Raw genomic sequence first — 21,950 nt, forward strand, 5'->3', positions numbered from 1 at the left:
AGATAGTGTATCTTAAATACTGCACACTGTCATTGGATGACTGTGATTTCTTTGTACTTATTCTCTCTATGGATACACTTTGCTCTCAGTTGTTACTTAAGGTCAACTTTGTTTTTGTTTTTAGAAGTCTCAGCTTGCTGTATGCTTACTCACAGGGCTCCACACGCAGGATAGCACAAAATCTCTCATGTACGGTAACATGTTACATACGATGCAACAAACGATGCATGTGGTAATTAAGTTTAAGGTGAACTTTTTGAACATAGTCTCTCTGGTTTTGTTTCAGTTCCATGGTTCCTGATTCATTTGCCAAAAAGATGAAGAAAATTCAGTAGTAGATTCAGGTAGTGTAATCATAAATCATCCAGTAGCATTCACTAAATGCTACTGAATTACATGATAGCGTTCCACCACTCATAATGAAGAAAATATTTTACTTCTCCAGGTAGTAATGACCATTATGCAAAAAAACTACTTCCTTAGACTATGCAGCTTACTGAACACATTCTGTAAAAAAGTTCCCATTGAGGTTATTCATTTCCAAACAGTAATTCTATGACTTTTCTATTTCGTTACCATATATTATCGAATTGCACGTGATTATATGGTATTGCATAACATTACATTAAACTTCTGATTATAATAGCATGCACATTTGAGGGGATCTAGGGAAAACAACCTGTGGGGTCAATTATTTGATCTGATCAACATTTCTCAGCAATGCAGACAAGAAATGATAGTTACAAAAATTCAACTGATGTGTGGAACCCAGTGGGTTTATTTTAAGTATTCACATACAAGAAATGTAAGATAACATCAACACAGAAACGTGTTTGCGTGTTGCTCCTACTGAGTTAAGCACTGTGAGCTGAGAGAGCCGATGCTGCAGGGGATCATGCATAACTTGCATTCGTCACTATCTTTGTACCGGAAATTATGGTTTATTTTTATTTTTATGTTTTCCTGTACATGTGAAAGAGAGATCCTAATCTCAATCAGTCTACCTCTCTAAATAAAGGACTGGCAGTAAAGTGCTATTAAAATAAACAGTCACAAGACCAAGAGTAAACAGCAGTAGAAAGATATGATCAGTGTCACTTTATGCTAATTTATTTGCAGCCTTTTTGACTCATCTTCAGCAATAGTGCATTCATTCATTTATAAAGAACTAAAGATGAATCTGAAGTAGATTTCCTTTGACATTCTTCGACACTGACAATGCCTCTTTGACAGTGTTTGTGTGTCTGTTTTCGGCAGTCGCAATATTCACAATGTTGCATTGTGTAAAAAATCAAGTTAGTATACAAAGAACTCTTCTATCTGCACACAATCCGGTTTGTGTAGTGAGTGCCTGCTTTTAACAATAATCTTGACTAAAGACTTTTAAGTTAAATTATATTTTCAAGCAAACACAAATGCAGCAAACAAGATCAGTTTCAGTGAAAGCCGACACTTTGAATAGGTTTGCTGTTTATGTGAATCTGTACTCTGTTTGCTATTACTGCCGATGAAAGTAATACTCTTCATGCTTTCTTTTCAGAACAGACGTGATATATAAATCCTACAGACGCCAGCATTTTGAAAATGTGACACATGCAATTACAGAATTATTGAAATTATTGGTTACACCTCATAGTGCAAAATAAATGTTGTAGTCACCTGTAGTAAACTTTGAGTTACATTATCAAGTGTGTTTGGATTAAAACCGTTCTGTTGTATCTCATGTTCTCACAAATTATCTTGATGACTCATACAAACGGGCCTTGAAAAAAGGACACTGTGTGCATTGTCTGAATTTAGGAAAGAATTTCAGTGGATAATTGTGACATTTTGCAAGTTTAAGGATTTTGTCTCTTTTGAATCCATTTGAACCTTTATCAGCTATTTTAAACTATTGAAAATAAAAAAACTCTATTGAAATGTGTTCAGATAGTCTCTTGTGTCTGATTAAACCTGCGTTACACAATCAAATGTGCAACTCCCACCCATATGGCTCTTATGCCGATAATGGGCAGTTGGTTGAGGAACTTTGATAGAATTTAAATAATCATTATATCCAGGTGTGGTGTCATTTTTTGTTAATTGTATCACAAGTTACAGTTTTGCTCAGGCCAGTGCTATGTGACTTCCCCTATCCTGCGGGAGACATTAATCATACACACACAGTCACACTTCTACAAACAAGCATATGCAGGCACACACACACACACACACACACACACACACACACACACACACACACACACACACACACACACACACACACACACACCACACACACACATTCAACCGTCCATCCCCATCTAATCCTCTGGTTTTCCTCTCCTCTACAGTCTGAGCTGCCCTGTTTTCATTGTAGTCATGGGCCGTGAGTCATCGAGCCTCTGAGCCAAGCTATTTGCGCTGGTTCACACTGGCTGACACACTGGCTGACACACCTAGCACCAGGAAGCACACCCATTCCCACATATCCTTGTATTCAACTAGAGTGAGCTGCGACAAAGCGGTGACAGTCAAAGCTCATTGAGTTTGTAAAAGTGTGTACTGCATGTGCAAAATATTTAGGAGATCGCCCCTTTAGGTTTTTAGTTTTATCCCTATTGCACAATCCACATTTTAGTTGTCTCAAAGCTCATTCTCCAACTCTTCTACTTATCGTTATTTGCTTATCTTTGAACGTCAACTCCTGCTGTGGATTGATTTTGATTTAATACAGGTGAATACAGGCGATAAGTAATCAAGGCGTTTATCTGGAGTCACCTCATTAGTGTAAGAATGAGCTGTGGGGTTGTTATGTGACCTGAAAGACCAAAAAGACTGCAGAAAGGTTGTTGAGCAGCAAACAGTTGGACAGGCCTCCCACTGTTTACATGTGCACACATTAGGAGATGTCTGTCTGGAAGCACTATTTGTTCTAAGCTGAAACTATTCTTCAAAGGCAGCAACAGCCACACCTCAGTGGCAAAAAGCCATCATGCGTAGAGCTGAGCAAACAGATGCAGTAGCAGAACACTTTGTGTAAAGAGGATTATGACCCATTAATAACAAGTAGACATTACAGAACTTCAGCCCTGATTTTTAGACAGTTTTTGGAGCTGTGTGAATTGTTCAAAAACGCGGGACGAGAGGCTCGCTGGTGCCTCGCAGACACATTCCAGATATCTAGCAAGCAACACATACAATAAAATTACAGGTGACCCCTTCCCCTGGTTTCCCCTTAGCCTGTGTCTTCTGCTCTCCAAAAACGGACATCCAAAAATCCTGTCTTGCGTATGGTATTACGTCATGTCACTTCTTGCGCGTGCTTTCATAACAAAATATAACAAAACTAGACTAAACTCGGGAATTCCTCCTGGTGAAAGATCTAGTATGTGTGCTCACACATATTAGATCTTTCACCAGGTGGTCAGTCAGGTAGTGTTAAAACAAGACAGCAAGTTGTGTAGTGTGAACAGTACAGCGAGCTGGAGACATTTAAAAGTCTTATAGTGGGCACTTAGCTTAAGCAACACGGTTGAAAAGTGCTAGAGGTTTTCTTTAAAAAAGACATAATGTTTAGAATATAAATGATCCTTGCAGTCAGTAAAATGAGAATAGAATAGAATGCCTTTTAATGTCATTGTATCATTAAAAGTGTACAACAAAATTATTTTGTTTAGAACTTTCTGAGCCCTACAGTAATGTGCTTTAAGTTGGGAGCATTTTACTGTCCTTTCAGATTTTTTTTTTTTAAACACTGTTGCAATCCGAAGAGTAAAGCAATACCACACATACAATTCAATTCAATTCAATTCAATTCAATTTTATTTATAGTATCAAATCATAACAAAAGTTATCTCGAGACACTTTACAGATAGAGTAGGTCTAGACCACACTCTGTAATTTCCAAAACCCCAACAATTACAGTAATTCCATCAAGAGCAAGCATTAGCAGTGGCTATCGTGACAGTGGCAAGGAAAAACTCCCTTTTAGGAAGAAACCTCGGCAGACCCAGACTCTTGGTGGCGTGTCGTCTGACGGGCCGGAGGTGTGATGAACAGTGGCGTAATAGTCACATTAAAGGTCACAGTGACCGCAAGGTTATCGTGGAAGTTCATGTCATAGCAGGGCACATCGTGTCATACTGAGTAGTGCTGTCCCCTATACCGGATCCAGACTACTCTGTGCATAGGAACATCACAGCAGGGCGTTGCGGGATGTAGCGTGGCGCTGCAGAGCATGGGTGGATGCGGCGGATGCAGCAGGATGCAGCAGGATGCGGCCGGGATTTGCAGAGAATCACAGAGCATAGCTCTGCGAAGAAGAAACATAACAACTCCCCAGAGCTAGATTAGTAACAAGCAATTCTGGGACAGGATGCATACAGAAGTAACAAGTAGAGAAGAGAGAGCAGCTCAGTGTGTCATAGGAAGGAAGGAACTTCCCCTGCAGTCTAGAATTGTAATAGCATAACTAACTACGAGGAGAAGCAGGTGGGCCGGGTTAGGTGGACGCTGCAACTCCTCACTCCCTAACTATAAGCTTTGTCAAAGAGGAGGGTTTTCAGTTTACTCTTGAATGTGGCGACGGTGTCTGCCCCTCGAACCCAGACTGGAAGCTGGTTCCACAGAAGCGGAGCCTGATAGCTGAAGGCCCTGGCCCCCAGTCTACTTCCAGAGACTCTAGGAACCACGAGTAGCCCCGCATTCCGGGAGCGCAGTGCCCTAGTGGGACAATAAGGTACTAAGAGCTCTTCTAGGTATGATGGTGCTTGACCATTTAGAGCTTTGTAAGTCAGGAGGAGGATTTTAAATTCAATCCTAGATTTCACAGGAAGCCAATGCAGAGAAGCTAATACAGGAGAAATATGATCTCTTCTCTTAGTTCTCGTCAGAACACGTGCTGCAGCATTCTGGATCAGCTGGAGAGTCTTAAGGGACTTATTTGGGCAACCTGATAATAAGGAATTGCAGTAATCTAGTCTAGAAGTAACGAATGCATGGACTAGTTTTTCAGCATCATTCTGAGACAGGATATTCCTAATTTTGGCAATGTTACGAAGATGGAAAAAGGCTATTCTTGAGGTTTGTTTTAAATGGGCGTTGAAGGATATATCCTGATCAAAAATAACTCCCAAATTTCTGACAGCAGTGCTGGAGGCCAGGGCAATACCATCCAGAGTAGCTATATCTTTCGAAAACGAAGTTCGGCAGTGCGTTGGTCCTATCACAATAACTTCCGTTTTGTCTGAGTTTAACATCAGGAAGTTGTGGGTCATCCAGGATTTTATATCCTCAACACACGTTTGAAGTCTTGCTAACTGACCACTTTCATCTGGCTTTCATCTGGCTTACATACAGAGTTCTTTAGGATATCTGCTTATCTTGCACATAGTTGGGATTACTTCTTCACATTTATCTCAGCATGCACACAATTACAGACAAATACACACATGCACGCACACACAAACAGTGGGGCTTCTTCTTTTTGTGGGAGAACTGCACCTTGTTTTTGAGAAAACTAAAGAGCTGTCTTATCTCATGGTGGTGTAATGTGGTAATATTAAAGTAAGTGTGTGCACGAGCGTCTGTGTCTGTGTGCCACTCCCTGTTCGATCCCTGCAAAGCCACGCAGTAACTTCCTCTGTGTTTGCTCTACGCCTTGCATGTTTCATATTTCACCTCACGGGTGTGAGAGAGAGACGTCAACAAGCATGACATCCCATTTACAAAGCTGGTTGCAGTTGTGAGCGGTATGTGAAAAGATTATAGAGTAATTAAACTAATTTAAAAAACGGAATGTATAGTTTGATTGAAAAATATATCCACAAATTGAGTCAGCTGTAACACTTAAGCACCACACATTGTGATTGAGAGTATGTGAAAACTAGCAAGTGAAGTGAGCAGAGAGGTCAGTTAAGGTAATGAATACATGTTTAAAAAGATTGCTCACAGTAATGCATTAACAGTACAACTAGTTAGGTACAAGTACCCTAATAGATGCAATATAGCTAGACGTTAGACATAAAGGATAAGTTGTTGAAATATAGCTACATGGAACTGTAGGCTAATGGATACATGTTTGAAATAGCTAGCTAAAAGTAATGAATCAACTGTTGAACTTGCTACTTAAAAGTAGTGGATAAATGTTTGAAATATAAGTTTGATGGAAATAGTTGAAATAGCTAAATAATGCCTGAATGGTTGAAAAGCTAAAAGTAATGGATAGATGGTTGAAATAGTTAGCTAAAAGTAATTGATAAAATAGCTACCTAAAAGTAATGGATAAATGGTTGAAATAGTTAGCTAAAAGTAATTGATAAAATAGCTAGCTAAAAGTAATGGATAAATGGTTGAAATAGTTAGCTAAAAGTAATTGATAAAAAAGCTAGCTAAAGGTAATGGCTAAATTGTCAATGTGTTTACATGTGAATATGCATGTGTATGCGTATGTATGTGTATAAGATATATATATATATATATATATATATATATATACACACACACACTTATATCTGTACATAGTATCAACATGTTTATGTTTACCTTGTTCAGCTTTGTTGTCCTTGTTATGTATTTCTTTGAGAGCAACAAAAAGCTGGAGTCAAATTGTGCTCATACAAGAATTTTAAAGCTGATTCTGATTCTCTGTGTAGACTGAAGCGTGTGCAGCCACAGTATTGTGAGAGAGGGAAACTGAAACATTCAGTAGGCTTATGGCTTCAATGTATTCTTAAGATAATTGAAATAACAGTAGGCTGTAAGAGGAAGAGTACCTATGCTATGACTGTGATGTTTCACTCTAAAAAAAGAAAAACTTTCAGGTGGCACTGGCTACTACAAAATTATGCAGGGGAGAGAGTGTGGTCTTCATACTGACAATGACTGAGATTACCATTACAATTGCTATTTTCTGCTTATGAAATGGCAACATAACAAACTATGCTTTTAAAATCTTGAATATGTTTTAAAATCCAAAAAAGAAATAAAGGCCATAAAACATTCCAGTAAGATTTGGTTCAGGGTGGGCACTGTTAAAACAAAAAACTAGAAAATCCTGTGTTGTAAATACACACTTTGCCTTTTGTATATAAGTAAAGGACTCTCTCCTTAGTCATTTTTGTTAATGATAACTTTGTGTCAGTTTGTGTGCGGTAGTTTAAATGCTGTAATAACACGTTTATGTCATTGTCTGTGATATGATACCCATGTGGTGTTACTCTGTACTTCATTCTTACTCTAATATGTGAAACAAAAAAGGATGAATTTTTTAAAAGCAGTTTTATTTGTGTTTAAATAGATTATAAAAAATACAAAATAAAAGTTAAGAAAAAAAGATACATTTGGGTTTGACTGCTGCGCTGATCATTGCGTAAGAATTTACGCAAGGCAGTTAAAGGCTCCCTCTTGTGCATGGGTGTCACTTGGGTATAGTGAGGTGCGTCACATGGCTTGAACTAACTTAAAACAGTCAAAACGTTTTAATCATTATTACTGGCAACAAAGATAAAGCACAAAATATCTAAAGCTATGTCTTGCTTGAATAATATATGATATGGCTCAAACAATATCTTCTCAGTCACTGCTAGTTGCTTACTTACTGAGAGTAGTTTTGATAAAAGCAGTTTCCAAAGCACTGACTGCTGCTAAAAGTTTGGTGATAAATGTAGGTTCTTATGGCCATTTAATGTAGATATTTTATAATAAATGAACATGTCTTTCCATTTTTTTAAGCAGAAGTTACTTTTCCTGTTGCAAGTCATCAGAGCCCTCTATGTGAAGCAGTGGGTGGTCCCACGGCTGCTCAGAGCCACTCCCTTTCACCGGTCCCCTCCCATGCCTATTGCCCTTCTTCTGCAAACCAGGAGCCCTACCCAGCTCCCTGTCCAACCACTGTGCTCAGCCAAGAGGAGCAGCCACACAGAAAAAAAGTTTAAATCAACTCAGCGCAGAGGAGGGAGGGAGAGACGGGGGAAGAAAACGCCCTGGAAACTTGGTTGGTCGAGTAATAGGAAAAGAGTGACAGAATCCTAACAAACTGCGAAGTTGTGACTGGAAGAAGTGCTTTTCTTGGGCTGGGGAGAAGGGGACAGGACACGTTTTCAAGGATGCTCAAGCTGATCTGAGGCTTCTTGGGCGCTCAGACTGCGCACAGGTAAAGAAGCACTTTTTTCTTTTCTCAGATTGAAGTAAATGCTTTTTAAATCCATGTTTGTAAATTTTCTGCCCCGCTGTGCTTTGCTCCAAATTGAATTGTGCTGTAAAAACAGCAAATCACTTGATAATAACTTGGTTTAAAGTTCAACCAACTACTTGCAAAATCCAACATATTCCAACAGACACTTGTAGAAAGTGTGTTTAGGCCTAAGTGGTAAGATTACAGTGACTTTGTCCTACTTTATCACATGTGTTTATCTTCTGTGGTATCCTATGGTTTTTCCTAAAGGGAGGTTTCGCTATAGGGAAGTTTTGTATGAAGAGAAAACATGTATTATTACTTGTGTTTTTAGTTAAACGTGCAACGTGACAGCGATTCTGTGTGAATACCGATTTAAAATAGTGAAAGACACAAGAAGTGGGTGTGTACCCACAGCAACCACATGAATGCAGAGGACTTGACTGGAGTTGCGCACTTCACTTTTCTTTTAACTGCACACAAAGCTTGCTATCCAAGGTGCATATGAGTGCTGAACCCACTGTTGTAGAAAGAATATAGGGTATCTCCATATGATTTTAGTCAAAAAATAAGAGATACCCAAAATATCTCTACTTTTATTGTGACTATTGTGCAATGTGGATGGCCTTTGAATACACATAATCTCTAGTCTTTTAGATAGCAATGTTTTTACAGCACTGGAATATTCCACACACTAAATGGAAGTTGAATAGAAGAAGCAGTGTAAAGATGAAAGTGTCTGGTTGTTGTGCTGATGTTACTGCTCAGGTGTTTCTCTTATCTGTTCAATGCCCTTTGCTGAGACTGTGAAGTTTAAAAAGTAGCCTAAAGGTAATTCTCTATGAAAGCCTGCAGCAACAAGCTTGGGTGTGGATTCCTCTCTTTCACCTTCCTCCACCCCCACCTTTTTTCCCCCTCCCTCCCTTCTTGCTTTGCTGTCTCCTCTTAGAGGCACACCCTTTATAGCCCAAAAAAAAAAAGAAAAAAAACCATACATGCCGCAGACGCCCGTCGCAATGTGTCCCTCTTAACACATTCAAAGGTCCTTCATGGGGTTTCAGCAAAATTAAAAGTACTGATCATAACTTTTTCTCTCCTTACTCACTGCGTTGTAAGGTGCTGTACAATTATCAGTCATACGGAAAAATGAAAATCTCATATTTGGCATTTTTTTTAATGCAGTGTGCTTTTGTGGAATGCGGCAAACACGTCTGATCTGAAGGTTCTTCATATGATATAAATCAGTTTTTAAACAAGGCATACCTCATTTCCAGCTAGTGTTATGTAAAACTAGTAGTATAAAGTTGGCAACTATCACTGCTGCTTTGTACTGAGGCATGTTTGTTTCTTATGACTTCTTATGAATTCTTATGAGATTTCTCTGTCTTCATTTTACCTCGGGTCTCTTAACCTGGGCGCCTGGCCAGGGTGTGCAGGGGGGAAAGCGGGGAGGGATAAGGAGGGAGTAAGACGGGGGAAGAGAGTCAGGGAGTGAGGGGGGATGGGCGGAGTGGGGTGAGGAGGGGAGTAATGGAATGTAGTGGTTTGGAAAGACAAGCTAATTGAAACCAGGTTTGAGGCATAGAGGAAGGAGCTTAGACTTCGCACTTTTGGAGAAAGAGAGAAACGCACTTTATCTGCCCAAAAAGTTAAGAGATATTTATTTTTCTACATGCGTACATATTCAAAGCATAAGCTTTCCAGTTGTGGTTCAAACTAGAATCATCACATATAGTCTTGCCTGCATTTGTTATAATTGATTTGTTTAAGTTGAGGTAAAGGTTGAGGAAAAAGCAGACCAGATGTGATCCTTTGTTGAAAGTCAAATTGCTTGGTGTGGAGTTGCCTGTCATCCACTGCTCCCTCTTGCCACACCCAAAAATCATTTCAGTGTAAGGGAGAGCTGCTGTTTGCTCCGCTCTGCACAGTCTTTTCTACAATGCGCACTTAGTCATGTTGGGTGCCTCACAGTTGTAAATGTCTGGCATTTCTCAAACTGCCCTTGTCAATGTGATTGATTGTGACACAGACTGCTTGAAGAGCCACACGGTGACACAGGGCTAAAAGGTCTTTGGGTAGTAGGTTGTCATTTAAGCTATAATATGTTTAAATAATTCTGTTTTACTTGGTGATAATATGGCACAAAGTACTGTATTATATATCCAGGTGTAGAGTGTAGCTGCAAGCAAGGGTATGGACTTACACAAACATATTACATATGAAACAAATATTTCAAGCGCTGAAACTTTCAAAACTGGTTCCTGACTGCCTGCAGCTAAAACGTTTGTCGGTTAACAGGGCCTCATCTTGGCCTGGGACGTAGACTGTTTATCTAAATACTTGCGCTGTCTACCAATGCAGCAGTACAGAGACTACATTATGTTGTCACCTGGCAGACATTTGGAATTCCGAAAAACCTCACTGAAATTTTGAAGAATCTTTATTGCTCAGTCATTATAGCCGTCATTGGCAGTGCACAGTGCCAGTCATGCTGATTTTGTTGCACTTGCCACCCATGTGATAAACAGCATCTTTACTTGCCTTAAAAAAAGAACATGCGTCATGACTGTTTGGAGTCTTACCTCGATCATGTTGAGATATTTTTCACAGAAGCACTATGTATTCTTGCCACGTTGACTGGCAGTACAGACGAGGTGTTACTCAGCTGTGCCAGTGTGAAACGGAAAGAAACTGGTCTCGAGCACACTTCCTCTTCCATTTCCTCATGGGTTTGTTGGGTGGATGGTTGAAAGGGGGGACAGCAAGGAGAGGCAAAAAGGGGAGGTGGTTATGAATAAGCTAAAAGAAGGGAGGGTGGTTGCAATCAAGCCATAGCTTATTTTGTTCACACTTGGCATTCATTTTAAAGCAAAGCTCAGCTTTCAGACATTCTACAGTTGCCAGCAGACACTCTGAAGTCCCACCCTAGGAATTGGTTAAATAAACCAATAGCAAATTTGTAGATGCACAACTGAGGGAAGTTTAGTTTTCATACAGCTGCAAATGAGCAGCTAACTGTAGTGCGAGATAAAAAAAAAAAAAAAAACTCTTTCTAGGCAATCCACCCAACAGCCACTCCCTTCTCATCCATCCACTGCTGGGTTGGAATGTTTCATCATGTTGTCAGTATACCCTGTGGCACACCTATCATTAGCATTGCCTGCCTTGTTGAGAAATAGTGATTTAAGAAATATGATGAGACAGTCATCACAGGTAACACATGGTACCTCTGTAAGTCACACCCATGCACATGCATGCAATTCAGACTTGTTTACTGTAGCTTCAAGCTTGGTGGGGCCTCTGCAGTCATGGGATTTAGAAAGGGTGTGAATCATTTTTCTGATAAGCCGATGACATTCACTACTGCTCTGCCAGACATCTGATATACGAATCCATCCCACAACACTCAATCTTACATGATGGTTGCCTTACTGAACAGTCTACCTGCCCCCACTAATTGTCTGACCCCCACCCCAACCCCCACTAACACTGTTATGTGCAAGGAATGACATGGACACCTGTTACAAAAACTCTATTTGGAATGAGGCTGCCAAAATGTCAGATCAAAAGGGCTGGGAACGTAAATTTAGAAATACATTCAGCTTTGTTTAGGTTTTCTTTATCTGTCACAAGACACTTAAGAATGGCAATCATCACCACCCAACACTCTCTTGCTCTAAACAACTCTGCACTACTCTGGTATGGTAAATGCTGGTATGAATACATATCCTAACACTATGCCTATGCTTCAAGCTTTACAGCTAGGGATGTCTTATGACTACATTCTGCTGCTACGGTTGCTATCTAGCCCTCCTTTTAACCTTCTTGTCTCCTGCTCCATGAATGGACTTGCATTTGTTCTTGTTCAAACAGCAGCTGTGGAAGACAAGTTGAAGTTGGGCAGTTATGGCCTATATAAGGTTGCTATGGATGTCTATAAACCTCACTTGATATCTTCTTGATGTGGTAGAACTGTGTAAACCTTTCTCTCTCTCTGGTGTAGTTATGCCAATTCAAAAGTTGAATCTTCAGCTCAGTTATTCTGCAGCTCTGGTTGTCATCATCCTATTTTTTTACTTTGTCAGTTGCTGAATGTTCCTGGCTCTGAAACTGCATGTAGTCACCAGCCCAGGATCACTTCTCATTTCTTCAGCTATAGTCACCTTGTTTTGTTTCATTTTTGCAAAACATGTTACAGTTGTTTTCTTTTGAATAGCCCAATATTACATACAATGTCTTAGTCAGATGTACAGACCTATAACAGCAACAGTTTGTTATGCAGCCTAAGAAAATAAGAAAAAACTCCCCTGAAAAACTTGGAAGAAGTTGGAATTTGGAGAGGAATTTGTGTGAGATCCTCCCTCCTTTGATGTCTGTAATAGAGAACAATGAGTAGTAATAGGTGCCATCATTTATTCGGTACTTACCGCCTCATCTAGTATAAAAAGTTTAGTTTACTGTCCTTTTGTGAACATGAAGTGTAGAATATAATTTACATGAAAATTAAGACATAGCTGACTCTCAGCAAAAGCCCTGGTCTTGTTTGTGATCTCGTAAAAGCAAGAAAAGATGAGTTTTCTTCAGTTTTTCCATTTTGTGGGCAACTCCTGCCAAAGTCACAATAGTTTAATCAGCAGCAGGCCAAGTTGGCGTCAGTGGGCAGGCTTTGGTCTTATGCAGGACTTGTGGTTTGGTTTAGGGCTATGTGGACTATGGCGTGCAGAAAATAACCATTTATTTTGACGCACATTCCTTTTATATGAGTCACACATGCATGTCCTATCTGCGTTTTTAAAGAAAGATTGAACCCACACTGGGGCCTGCTGTGTCTCTTTTTGTATTAGTTAGACTTGCTACGTCAAACTACAATGGAGAGAGAGGAACAGGGAGTCTATTCTGTTTTGACAACACGACTGATTTGATCACTGCTCTCCTCCTCTTTTTCCCTCTCTGCACTGAGGCCTTTTTAGTTGTTCATAATCAAATCTTATCACTAACCAGCACCACTGTGCCTGATTCACTAACGATTGAGCTTTAATCATTGTCACACTGCTCCTGTTTTCTGTTCACCAAATTTGGCAATCAAACTGATGGATTGACTACAGCTACTTTATCAGTTTCCAGTGTGCTGTGACCTACTTAAGCACAAACGATCAGTCAAACAGTGTCACCTCAAGGCATAGAAGACACAAGACTTAAGATGGGGTATAAATGCACAACAGTGAGGTGTAGAGTGCTAAGAGTTTGTTGCATCTACTTGGTGCACAGGTGGATCCAACTAAATTGATAATGATGATGATGGTAACGTGGGTGATGAAAATCAGATGTATTCAGCTGATACAGTGTTGCTTCTCAGCGTTTATTTGACATAGTGTGTTTCAGAGTGCCTTTAAATGTGCATATCTGACTGAATCTGGTGTTCTTGTTTATTTGAGCAGAACCTTGAGGTTGGGGAGTGACTGAAAGGGGGGGGGGCACGGTGCAGGGTGGGCGGCATAGAATGAGGCTGGAGTCAGAGAGAAACAGGACATTTCTTTGGAGTTAGTCACTGTGGGGAGAGGCTGGGCTCCCTTCCAGCTGGCCTGACAGCTCTATCAAGGAATGTATGTGACTGGGGGCCTGGGTGGGGCTATGCACGGAGCTGCTCCCTCTGCAAGCAGAGCACATAGGGAAAGCAACATGATCCGCCTCGTGGACTGTGGCGTGGTATTCTACTCTTCACATGGCATGTGTTTTTATTTGCTTTCTCCACTGTTGGTGACCACACTTCACCTTACGGTGCATGCCTACGTGTGTGTTTGTGTGTGGGCCACCAAGGTATTGAGAACAGAGGGTGGGGCAACATATTTCTTATCTTTTGAGTCATGTATCTGGACGTTATCGCAAATCACATTCCTCAACAAATCTCACAACAATAAGTCATAAGCATCTCTTTCACAGTCAGATATCTCACATACCCTTTATCTCATTTTGTTTTGGGCACAAGTAACCCTGACCCAGGATAATTCAATCTCACATTACCTTTAGACTGATACTTGACAAAAATCTACCTTTGTCATTCAGTCAACTCTGTACCTGAATGACTCCCGACATGGCAGTCTGATTAATATGTCTCTGTAACAAGAGTATGGGTTAGAGAGTGTACACAGCTGCTGTTTCCCTACACAAACATAATGACAACCCCGTACTGGCTGGCATTTGTCTCAGCTATGTCCCATCTATTTCAGTATAGGTCCCGTTCAAAAAAGTAACCAACAACAACACATTCTAAGGCAAAACTTTTACAAGCTTTGCACCAATGTCGCTTGGTTAAAGGAGCATGTTTACTCACTTTCTCTATATTGCATTTAGCGTTTAGCATAGGTATTCAAAATCAGACTGTTTAGAAATAGTATCAGAGTCTCACAAACACAGTCATTTGGCATACTTTTCAAAAAGTAATGAGCAATTTAGTTATTGAACATGGGGGGCTGGGGTGGGGGAAGTTAATGATGGGGTTGGAAAGCCTGTCTCAGAAGAGAAAGAATTTTTCTGAGGGACATGTTCCCACTGGTAGATGCCTGTCTGTACACATCAAGTCTAGTTCTGTTTGTACTGGGACTGACAAAGAGAAGGCTTTGTTTCACAATATGCCGGTGGGTTGAAGCAATAATCCTCCCAAAGTCCGGTAAGATTTTGGGCTAGTCACAGCGGGAAAAAGTACGATTGACTTTGTATGCATGATGACAGTTGAAATCAAAATTATCAATACAGTTGCAACATAATTTTATCGATATATTGGTTTGATATGGCTGCACCATTTCTGCTGTTATACTACATTGGTTTTATACTTCACACCTTGGCATTGCAGTCTTGTCTCACAGTCATCACTCAAGCAATTAAACTAGAGCAGAGACATTTTTTAAAAGAAACTTTTAAAATTCCTTTTGAACTGGATTTTTTTCTTTTCAACTCTCAATTTCAAATTCCATCAAACTTAAAAAAGGATCTTGGATAGATATTGTGTTAGTGTCCATCATCTCATCTGCAGAAGTGAGGGCCACACCAAACAAGTAGCTGAATGTATTTACTCAAAGGGAATGTCAGGGTCAATACTGCTACTATTGGTTAGTTAATTATTAAATCCTCTTAAGTCTTTGCTTGGTCATGGGAAGGTCTATTGAAGTACACTTAAATGTCATGAGTAAATCCTGAATGTAACCACAGTATATGTGGCTTTATGTGTCATGTTGGGACTTACCTCTAAATGCAACAGTTTTGTTATCTGTCAAATATGCGTCTGAAATGTGGGGTGTTGTTGCGTAAGAGAGCAGCATGATGAATTCGGGGTAGTCTTCTTTTCTATTACCCATGACTTAGTGTTCTTGTTATTTAAGTAATTTCAAACCATATTATTTAAATCACAATCCGGTTTTTGTTCTTCTGTCAACAGAAGCCAAGAATACAAGAACCACAGCATCAGACTGAAGGCCTTTGCCTTGCTTGAGCAATCCAAGGTAAGTGTCCTTAGACATAATGTAAGAGATTCACACAACACATATGTTACTGGTTAAGTAAAGAAAACAAAACAAAACTACATTTCTTATCACCCATCACTCCACTCCAAGGCTATCTAGTCTGTGTCACCTTAAGGCCGGGACACATCAGGCCGATTATTGGCCGTGGGACAGTCTGGCAGGTCAGTGACTCAAATCTGTTCGGTGTGTCCTGTGCCGTCGTCCGTCTGGGGGGCTGTCGGCGTTCATTTTGGCCGACCTGACATGTTCGGTCGGCGGCAGGGAAGTCGAGACTCACCCGGAAATGAGGAGCGGAATGAGGTGACTACAGTCTCTCAAAATCTGACGAAAATCTTTTAAACTGACCTTTGTTGAGCTGAAATGAAGACAGATTCAGCAACTGCACGGCCTATTTCTCGCTTAAAATGTTTTCAGAAACACGTTTCAGTGATATGAGATCGTATTCTGAACAGCCGCCATGACAGTCTGGCTCTGAATTTCCGGAGAAAACAAACCCATGTGACGCGTTCGTCCAATCAACTGCCGGTTTTCATTTCTTGGGCAACATTACAGATTAGCGCCGCCTGCTGTTATAGAGATGTATTACGTCTTGTCTCCTCTCGTCTTTTTGGTCTGTTCTGTGGCAGTTTTTTGGACCTCGGGGACGCGACTGATCATATCGACGGGGTTTTCTGTCAACGGTTGCCTGTCGGCTATATGTGTCTACACCATTAGAACAGCGTTCTATTATGCGTCCAGACGCCAAACCTCTGTTGGAATGTTTGTTGCAAAGCCTCCTTTGAACCTGGAAGGTCATACAACCGCCATTCAGCTGTGAAAAGCCCACCTTGTGGAAACCTGACACTTTGCTGCTTCTGCTCCCTGTGCCTCCTCTTTGCAGCCCTCTTTCCTCCCCCAGACACCACTTGATCCACTCAAACCCCTTTCCCCTTCTTATGAAACAAACCCTGTCAAAAGTCTTTCAAGCTTATACTGTTTTAACTGTTTGTAGTTGGCAGTTGTGGATAATTTATTCCTTGTGGTGTAGTGGAGTGGAGGAAAAGCTAGCAGAAGAAGGTTTACCAAACCTCAACTGTATGCAGGCCAATGACAGGCTATAAGAGAGGCGTATCTAGGAAAGCTCTGTGGTTGCACTCTAGGTAACAGAAGCTTTTGTCTGGCTGGCTGTCCTCACATCCCCCCTTGCTCAACACACATACCAGGCCATAATAAAACATGATAGTAAAATGAGCTCCTCTGTTTCCCTTTGCCCCCATGACTCCATGGTTTCCTTTAACTCTTGTTGCAAAAATGTAATATTGTTTGATCTTGAAATATGCTTTTGATGACATCATTAATCAAATTTAAGGACATGTGGCATCCAGAATGTCATTCTCAGGCATGTTAGAGAAATGAAAGGGAAAGAATAAAGGACTGGTTGATTCTCATGTTGCCTGTTTGCCTGCTTTGAGTCTGTCACATACTGCCTGCCAGTCTTATGATCCCAAGAACAGAGCCTTACTTATTTAGCTTCTGTTTACAACACAAGTTATATCTAATCATATGATCTTTGTCAATTTTTATGCTCCTCTGTTCTCTATTTCCAAAATAGGTTATGCTATGTTAGATCATATTCTAAGCTTGTCTAAATAGGGGGTTTCTTGACACTGATAAAGAGTGAAGACAGAGAGTGAAGTCTGTAAATATTCAGGATCTCCTCTGCACAGATGTTGTAAGCTGCTGAGGAGTCTCTTTAAGTTATAGCCCTATAATTTAATTCCTACTTGGCTGTTTTCTCTCCCCTCTTAACTTATATGCTAACATTCCAAAGAGCAGTTTCACAACCATTCCTCTCCCTTTCTCACTTACTATCTTGCTCACTTTCATTTTTTTACTATTTCCTCTTCTCTCCATCTCCCTCCCTCTCTCTAAGTTCCTTCCTTCCCTCCTATATTGCTGTGAGCCTCAGCTCCTCCCTGCCGCTTGCTGCCAAAAATATGTCAAAGTTGTGAGAACAGCTCACAAGGACAGCTCAAATAGTTCACTCTCGATCATGGAGAGCCTCAGAGGTAAAATGTGGTAAAGGAAAAGAAGTTTAAATATGAAAGGTAATTATGTATGAAAATAGATAGATGGAGGAAGAGAGAAAGTAAGAGAGATGTTTCCTATGGTTATCCCTGAGAGAAATGAATGAAAAAGATGTTTTCTCTCCCATGAAACATGGATTCTTTTTTCAAAACCTTAATCCAGCCAACAATAATGTCTCTTGTGTGACAGTGAAAATGCTTCATATTCACTTCCCCCCTCTCATACAGAAGCTGAATAGATCTATGTAATGTCAACAAGCCCTGAGAAGCATGTGGAAGAGAAAAAAAGTGCAGAAACAAAGATCATGTGAAAAGTTTGTCAGCTATTCTTGGTTAACATACTATAACTGGCAGTGTCAGTTGTCCTAAGTGGAATTTGATCTACATGAGTAGAATCATAGATAGCTGGATCTTTGGCACTGCAAACTGCATTGTTTGTCCTCTTCATACTCACACATTTCAGCTGTGTGATGCATATAATGTTGCAGATACTGTAAGGCTTGAGCTCTTGATAGACTAGCTTTAGTTAAATCACACTGACAGAGGCAATGAGAGTGAGAGAAAAGAGGGATAAGATCAGGTTGTAGATGCCTGTGAGTGGTTGCTGTCACATTTGACATAAACACCATCCCAAACTCTGGTATTATCACCGTCTGTGGCCCTGGCTCTTGTTATTAAGCCCTGAGAGTGTTCAAAAGGCTATTTTAGAGAGTGGGCTTAATACTACCTCAAGGCATTTGTTGCATTTTCCAGTATTCCCAATCACGCCGGACCAGTCTATTTATTGACTTGTGTTAATTGGCGTATTGCTTATTGTGTGGCCTTGGACAGGGTCTAGGGAGAACAGTTTGCAATCCACTTGGCATTCCACACTGTCTGTTTATTAATGCTTTCTCACACACCCTAACATTAAAAAAAAAAATACAATTATATCAGATGATAAACAGGTCTCTTTCTCCCACACACACACACACACACACACACACACACACCACCTAGATTTACAGCTTATTGTTTGACGTTACAGTGAAATAGCCAAAACATCAGTGTTGCCTTCTTATAACCTTGTCATTTGTTTAAAATACTGTATACTTGCAGCGTGGTGTGGAGTGCCAGATGGCTGTTGACCAAGTGATGCTTATTACAGACCCTTTTGAAACAGTTGTTTCTTTATCTCTGCCTCAGGGTCCTCTTGTTCCCAGAAGCTTGTTATCTTGTAGAACAGTGTGGCAGCTTCAGTGAATAGGGAAGGGATGTGTGGCTTACTGGTATAATTATGTTATTTACAGTTGTGCAAAATAGTATGGAAAAAGAAATTGTTTTTCAGTAATATTAATAAAATTACGTTTTTTTTCAAGCTTCGGTAAATTTGTGTTTCTGATCACATGGAGATCCATCCCTTGAGGCAGTTTCTTATGAGTTTACATTTCTTATCTTGGTATATATATATATATTTAAGTGTATGTAAATTAAATGATCACCTTAAATAATGGTCTTGGAGGTTTACTTATCTCATGGTAAAGATAGAGCCAAGACAAGCCAAGTGAAATAGATCACACAAACAAAGGAACACACATAACTGACACCCCCAAATATGAAGTGCATAGTTCACTATCCAGAAGTTGTATCTTGCCATCCTCTGAACAAGTATGTGATAAGATGCACCAGGCAGTAACAGAATTATTCCCTTATTGAAATGACTGGTTGTACAGCTTTGTCAGTGTATAATGGTGCAAAATCATTCAGCAAAAATGTCTTTAAGTACTGTTAAATATTGACTGGTTGCTGTTGGTATGATCAAGTCAAATGCTCTAGCATTTGATCAAAACACAGCACACAGAATGACCTTGCCTTTTTAAATGAAATTATATACAACCACAATCTGTGATCAGTGTGAAAAATTTAAGTCATTTTGCACAACAGTGTTTGCCAAATGAATGTAATGTAAAAACATGCAAAGCATTGCTGGCTAGGTAGAGATGCATGGCTCAAACAGCTTAAACTAGTGTAATTGGAGGTGTGGTTTGAGATGAGTTTGGTAATAATAAAACAATGTGTTGTCTGTTTCATAGAGCAGAGTGGGTAGGACTAGTTAACATGTTTGAAGAGGCTGGTCTGAGAATTATGTTAACAACCTTATTATCTTCGTGATGGTTGCAAATGTGTTTACTACAGCACACACAAAGATAGACAGTTATAGAAAAGGTAAGCAGGCCTGTAAACTGGCTTGATATGAGCTGATATAAATATGGTGAATTGTTACATCATCATTTCTTAGTTTACTTGTTTTATGGCCAGCAATATCTAGTAATGTTGATTGACCACACCCAGTAAGTAACATATGTGCTTTTATATTACTGAGTAGACCTTAAGGTGATGAATTATGTGATGAAGTAGTAGTCATGAATACAATTACAACAAATATCAACCTAGATTGAAACTGATAGATGTAGCTGTCGTTAATTGACAGAATAAGAAGTTTGATGTGCATTGTTTGTGAGCACATACCAATGTGTACTCATTTGAGTATTTGACTACTGTTAGTGAATTTGCTTGTGTGTTAAACAGACGGCATGAACCAACATGCTGGTGTATGCGTTACTGTTCACTTCTGCACCCCTGTGTGTGTTTTCATAAAGCAAGGCAGCTTTAATAATCATTGTTCTCTCTATTGACATTGGAGCTGTGGTGTAGGCGCAGGATTGGGCTGCTTTCCTCAGGGCAGGGTGTGGTCTGACTCCAACCAAATTTCCAAAACACATAACACCCAGGAGGGAGGAAGGGGGTCGAGGCTGTGTTTTCTGAAAGGGTTTTATCACCATCTAGTGTTCACCATTGGGTCCTACAAACCAGACATACAGAGTGGGGTTGGTAAATGATAAATATAGGGGTTATCCTAAGGGTGAAAGAAGAGCATTTTGTCTGGAATAAAAGACTTTGTGAACATAAAGTGATGCATTGTTTGTCATGATTTTGTCTTAATGATTATTATTGTCTTTTCTTAATGCAGGAAAACCAAGATAGAGTTTCCAAGACAGCAGGGCTTAAATAGAGTAAAGCAAAAATAAGGTATTTTATAAAGTTATAGTTGTACCTATATATGTCATCCTGTATACCTTGGTGAAATTGCAGACTTCCTTGTATTTTTCTCTCAAACACATTATTTGTATGGTAATGTTTACAGATGGCTGAAGAGGAGGAAACCAGAGAGGTTCTCTTTCCAGATTGGGAGGGTCCTGACAAAACTGGCTTGACCATTGAACAGAGTGGAGGAGAGATCTTTGTTAAGGAGGTAAAAGGAGAGTCACCTGCAGCACGGTCTGGAAAAGTATATGAAGGTAGCAAATCATTTTTTTTCTCAAATAATAGTAATGAAGTATAAAGTATTAAGTAATATTGGTCTCACCCACATACTGACTATTATTCTAGTATATTTAACAGACTTTGCTGCTGTCTCTTCAAAACTCATAGGTGACCAGATTGTGGGTGCCACTGTCTACTTTGATAACATGAGCTCAGAAGAAACAGCTGAGCTACTGAAGACATTGAACCGCCACAAGGTTGGACTGAAACTACAAAACAAAGGAGACAAATCCCCTTGCTGCTCGCCCTTTAGCACACCATGTCGTTCACCAATCGGCACCCTGACATGGGAAGGGAAGACCCGGTTCGGAGGTTCCAGTCCAGACATCGTCCTTGTAAGTTCTTTTTTTTAAAGGGGTGATAGAATGCAAAACCGATTTTACCTTGTCATTGTTGAATAACGACAGTTCGGTGGGTAAATAGGATACACTGTACATAGAAGCTCAAAATCCCATTGACACCCCTTTACTATGAAAATCTCATATTTTGAAACTGCCGCTGAAAACGGGCGAATCTCAACAAAGCTATAAGCTTACGTAAGCATCCCAAGACCTGTACCTTTGTCACGCCCATGGATGTATTAAGAGAACGGTCACGCCCCAACATTTACATAGGCTACACAACTGACCTGAGATCAGGCAGTCTTCTGAATCTAGGTCGCGCAGATCTCTGCTATTCCATTACAAAATTCACTTCTGAAACTTTTTTATGCAAGAAATCAACTATGTAAAGCACAAATATGGGACGTTTTACGAAAATTGATGGCTATTTGCAAATTTTGTCCGACTGTGTGTCGGAGTTCAGCGGCCGGTGCTGCCTGTGTTGCTGCCTGGCCGCCTGGCTGCCTGG

At 40.1% G+C, this 21,950-nt stretch overlaps 1 protein-coding gene across 8 annotated transcripts in view; it reads left to right on the forward strand.

Annotated features, from left to right (window-relative positions):
* The first annotated feature begins 7,879 nt into the window (after positions 1–7,879).
* ahnak (AHNAK nucleoprotein) overlaps positions 7,880–21,950 on the forward strand; it is a 35,794-nt gene continuing 21,723 nt past the window's right edge. For 6 of the 8 annotated variants that reach the window (XM_039813122.1, XM_039813125.1, XM_039813126.1 and 3 more), the window contains exons 1-5: positions 7,882–8,134; positions 15,588–15,651; positions 20,749–20,807; positions 20,923–21,076; positions 21,210–21,436. In XM_039813122.1, the coding sequence (XP_039669056.1) occupies positions 20,923–21,076; positions 21,210–21,436 (381 nt within the window). In that variant the 5' untranslated portion in view covers positions 7,882–8,134; positions 15,588–15,651; positions 20,749–20,807. Of the gene's footprint in view, positions 8,135–15,587; positions 15,652–20,748; positions 20,808–20,922; positions 21,077–21,209; positions 21,437–21,950 lie in introns of all 8 variants that reach the window. The other 2 variants (XM_039813129.1, XM_039813128.1) reach the window with 2 other exon arrangements.

This window comes from Perca fluviatilis, chromosome 10, assembly GCF_010015445.1.
Source record: "Perca fluviatilis chromosome 10, GENO_Pfluv_1.0, whole genome shotgun sequence".
In the NCBI taxonomy this organism is placed as follows: Eukaryota; Metazoa; Chordata; class Actinopteri; order Perciformes; family Percidae; genus Perca; species Perca fluviatilis.